At 38.1% G+C, this 5001-nt stretch overlaps 1 protein-coding gene across 1 annotated transcript; it reads right to left on the bottom strand.

Moving 5' to 3' along the window:
- Nucleotides 1–448: 448 nt before the first annotated feature.
- Nucleotides 449–4281, bottom strand: ALG5 (ALG5 dolichyl-phosphate beta-glucosyltransferase). The gene is made up of 5 exons (XM_050332163.1): nucleotides 4216–4281; nucleotides 3865–4024; nucleotides 2544–2587; nucleotides 1800–1871; nucleotides 449–574 (listed from the first exon to the last, which is right to left on the bottom strand). The coding sequence occupies exons 1-5, from the start codon at nucleotides 4279–4281 to the stop codon at nucleotides 449–451; spliced, it is 468 nt and encodes a 155-aa protein (XP_050188120.1).
- Between the last annotated feature and the right edge of the window lie 720 nt (nucleotides 4282–5001).

Below are 5001 nucleotides of genomic sequence, written 5' to 3'. Positions count from 1 at the left end.
GGGCTTCAGTAAACACAAACTTTGCTGGATGAGAATGCTTCTTTATTAGCCATTTTAAAAAACACATCTATGAGTTGGAGAGCAAAGTTTGCAAATTTGGCTGTATTTTGTCTACAAAACCTTAACTTTAATCTGTGACAGTTTGCTGGTTTTCTTTTTGGCTGGCTTTTATAAACACAGGTCTATTTCTAAGTAGAACTTACACAAATATGAAAATCAAGGGGTTTTTTTCCCCTTGAAATCTCATATCAAAAACTGTCTTCATTACTGATCTTCCTGGCAGGAAAATAATGTTTTCAAGATCTCAAATAAACTTATTTTGGAAAAAAAAAAAAAAGTTTTTGCTTTAATTTATAGAATCTGTACTTAGTTTTTTCATAATCATTTTGTTAATGCATTGAATTCAAAATGTCAATCAGCATTTTCTATCTTCTGCATATTTGATAGTTCAAACACAGAAGGAAATGAAAGTATCAATTACCATCCTGACTGCTCCTCCTCTCCCTCGACTTTTTACCATAGAAAACAGTTGCACTTTGTCGCTTCCATATTTCTTGCAGTACTCCATTGCAACCTGATAGACACACAAAAAACCAGCATAAAACAAACCCAGGAATCAAGGCAGAAGTTTACATTTGCTCACCCTTTAAAATAAAATAAATTAACAGCACAGAGCTATAACCACTTAGTCAGCACAAATACATTGCCAGTGTTTACTGGAGTCTGTTCAGGAAAATAAAAACCAGTTTACAGTCAAAACAAGAAGATGAAGAAACTAGCCATGTTCAAAAGAGCAGGATACTCCAAAATCCATCCTCCCACCTCCAAAAAACTCAATCCTAATTTAACTTATACTATTGCAGATCTTTTATATTAACACCGATAGTTAGTATAAGAAATATAATTTTCTATTACAACCACCTATTTATCTATTGTCTTGCTGCTATTTGTGGTTTTAAACAAAAATTCACATTGATCTAAAAGCCCATTCACACTGCAAGGATCTGCAGATTTTGTTCCATGCTGTGAGGAAGAGAAAGCATGAGTTTTCTCTTAATTTTTCTAAGGGTTGTCTTGAGACCTTGTAAGTCCAGAGGCCCACAGCCATTGTATGCTCAGTTAAAACAGATGTCAGAAGGAATGCACAGTAGGCAAAAATTTACGAGCAATCCTTAATGGACAAGCTTAAGGAAAGCAAATCAAAAAGCAGTATGCATTTTAGTATCTACCTCAAACATCTTACTACTAGCAGTAGTAAAAAAGCCCTCAAGTTAGCAAGCCTTCCTTTCCAGTGACGTACATCAAAGCTGAACCAGAAGAATACAGAACTATTTTGAAAATACTACTACTGGCACAGGGATTTTTAAATAAACAATGCCATGAAGGGTGTGAGGAAGAACTATGTCAGATGTTCTGTTAATCATAGTATGAGATGGGTATTTTAAAAGACTTTTTAGCTTTCTCAAGTTCATATTCACATCATCACTATGCATACATAGAGTATTTTGTAAGAAATTTCTTGAAGTTAGGATTAGAATTCTGAGAATCTCAGCTGCAGGAAAATGGCTGTCACAGTCGCCAGTTAAGAAAACTAGAATTTGCAAGAGAATTATATTTGTATTCATATGCATGTGTGACATCCATGATGCATATAGAATGACAGAAAGTACTCAGAAATAGGAACTTTAATTGTCAACTATTTCAAGTACCAATATAAATGCAAAAAATTGTTATACTCTGCAAATGTAGTACAAAACCTGACACCTCAGATTGTTTGGCAAGTCACTTCTTTTTCTTACCTTTCTAGTTTGATCTTTACTACCATCATTAAGCACTATCACTTCATCAGTGAATGAAGGATCTTGTTTCTTGAAAATAAAAGCAGAAATAATACATTTAATCTAATGTCATAAGAAGGTAGTAGGTCTTTCAAACATCATTATTCTTTTCTCCCTAGCAGGTTTTAAATCATTCATGGTTGCCAACGGACACTAATACAATATAGTAAATTTGTTAACATGGCATAATTAAAGAATTTTGCCATATTTGATGAATGTGCCATCACATTGGGTTGTCATGCTACCATTCAGAACTGAAAAATCAATTCAGTTGTAAAAGATGAAGGCTCAGAACATCACCATTGTTGAGAAAACCCAAACAGAATAAAATCCTCAAACTTTCACAATGGGCTTCTTACCCAGAGAATAAATCATAATGAAGAACAGATACTTAAGAAACCTGTTGGAACAGACTAGGATTTAGTTAAAAAAGTTAAATGTATGGCTAATCCTTAGCTTTGTCTTGGAAAGATAACCTTTGCATGAAGATTTTTTAATCCCATAGCAGTATATTACATTTTTACTTAATTTAAAAATACTTTTTGGCACTTGATCTAAAGATAACTGGTAAGAGACAGAAGTGTTACTTCTAAGTGGCCAAGTGTTACTGTTTAATGTACACCAACATAACAAATTGACTAGATCAATAAATTATGATACATAATACACTAAATAATAACGAATTTTGAATTCAAAAAGAAAATACTTTTTTTCTAGATAATCCAAACCTTCATCCATCATAAGAGGTACCAGAGAAAAGATGGAGGAGGTCAGGTTAGTAGATTATACCCAGCAAAGTGGCAAAAGCACCTGCACAAACAAGCTGAGAATAACCACAAAGCAAAGCTGAGCAAATCAACTCCTTCATTCAACACTACCTTCAGCAGACAAGTGTAGCAGCTGCAACCCTAAGTATTGTCCTTAGTGAATGCAAAAAAGAACTGTCCCTGTTTAAATGAGACAAGGGTCTTTTGCTGAGGATGAGTTAGGAGAAAAGACCCAAACTTCTCTTTCTAAGCAACTATAAATCCAAAATTAGGAGGCTCCGATTGAAGGAAAACAAATTATGGAAAAGGGAAAAAACCCAGCCCTTTATTAAAAGGTATGTGTGTATTAACAAAAACACAGGAAAAAAAAAAAAACAAGTAAAACAACCAAGCAATACTCCTGTACCCATCAATAATCCCCTTCAAGAACAAACAGATAAATCGGCAAAAGGAAAAATAAACAGTTCAATTTTTGTGCCCTTTGGTGCAGTTCCAACCACAGTCAGCAGGGGGCACCGTCAGGTCACTGGAGATGCAAACTTGTAATGTCCTGTACCATTCACCAGGTGGCGCTGTTGGGTCACTGGAGGTGCAGAACTTGTAATGTCCGGTGCCCGTCACCAGGCGGTGCTGTGAGATCCCTGGTTGCCACCACGTGAGATGGGGGAAAACAACACCCTCCAGGGTATGTCGGAGAAAAAAACCCACAAAAAAACCACAAAACACCTCGATTCCCCTTCCCTTCCCACACTGGGAAAGGGGGAGGGGGAAGGAAATAAAATAAAAAAAAAACCAGCAATAAAACAGAAAGTTCTCCCAACGGAAGAAAACTCACGATCTTCAGCTAGTTAGAATCCCCCTCAGGCAAAAACTGCAGCTGGCAATGGCTGAGGGCAAAAAGAGACTTGTCTGAAGCTGCTACTGTTTAAAGAGTGGGAAGCTCTCAAATCAGTTTTGAAAGTCTTTTTTTTTACTTTTTGCTTTGCAGCATTTACAGGGGCAATTAACAACCATTCCTCTGGGGTTCACTAAAATAGAGAGGATTTTTACAAGTGCCCCATGCTATTTTTAGCATCAGAAATCACGTCACACAATCGCTTAATTTTGAAATTAAATGTACTTGGACTGTTTTCTGGAAATTCTGTCCAAAATCTGATACATAATCTGCCAGAATGTACCCCAAACATAACTGACCTCAGCATTATTACAGTTACAACAGATAGATTTTCTTCTTTACCTCAAAACAAGAAAAATGTTACACCAGTCTTCCTCATTGTATGAAGGCACAACAACAATAGGGGGATCATGTATACTTGGTACAGGTTCTTTTCTGCCTTCATCGTTTAGGAAGAATTTCTCTTCTTTGTGCTGGTAAAGGGTTGGCATATTTTTCACAGTTACATGAGCAATTGCACAAATCTGTGATGCAAAAGAAATAAGAAAAATTGTTAAGCATTCTATTAGAAATTGACCTAGCTGTTGAATGTGCTACAAAGGGCAACTGACTGTATCTCAATAATGAGGTGGGTCAATGGTGTGGATCTTCATCCAATGACTGAATCACATAGGATCAAAACTCTCTCATGGCATTTGGCTACTCCTAGTCTGACCACTGTCAGCATCATTGGCTTGTTGCTATTTTTGACTGCAAAGCACATAGATGCCTCCAAAGTCATGGTCCAAGCCTCCACTGCCCCTTTCCCAAGTAATTCCAAGCATACAAAGCTGGTGCCACCTCTGATCCCCCACTGTACCACTGAAATTGATGGCATGGCTCGTGACCAGCCAGTCACATGTGCTTGCAAAACAGAAGCTCTGATCGCCTTATGAAGGGCTAAAATAAAAAGCCATGGAACTTAGGCTTTGGAGCACTTTATTTGGTGACACCACATACAGAATCAAAGAATCAATCAGGTTGGAAAAGCCTTCTGAGATCATCGAGTCCAACTTATGACCAAACACCACCATGTTAACCAGACCATTGCACTGAGTGCCCCGTCCAGTCTTTTTCTTAAAACACCTCCAGGGACGGTGACTTCACCACCTCCCCGGGCAGGAGTAACATGTGGCACTGCAGACAGGCAGCAGAATTCCGCCTTCCAGGGTGTCCCGCTGACCAAGCTCTGGGGGTCCTGCCCGACCTTCAAGCAGCAGGCGGCGGGGCGGGCTCAGTGCTGAGTTCCCTGATGACACAATTGATAGCATTTACAAGAAGTTTTAAAACTGTAGGTAGTTCAGTGGTTTCCATTTGTAACTATTAATTTTTAGAACAGTAAAATGGTTTTGGATCAGAGGGAATCGTCAAAGATCATCTGATTCTGCCCCGGTCCTACCATGGACAGGAACAGCTTCCACTAGACCTGGTGGCTCAGAGCCCCATCCAACTTGGCCTTGGA

This window comes from Myiozetetes cayanensis, unplaced genomic scaffold, assembly GCF_022539395.1.
Source record: "Myiozetetes cayanensis isolate MyiCay16 unplaced genomic scaffold, myiCay2020 scf5-8, whole genome shotgun sequence".
NCBI lineage: Eukaryota > Metazoa > Chordata > Aves > Passeriformes > Tyrannidae > Myiozetetes > Myiozetetes cayanensis.
This window is presented reverse-complemented; position numbering and strand designations above follow the sequence as displayed.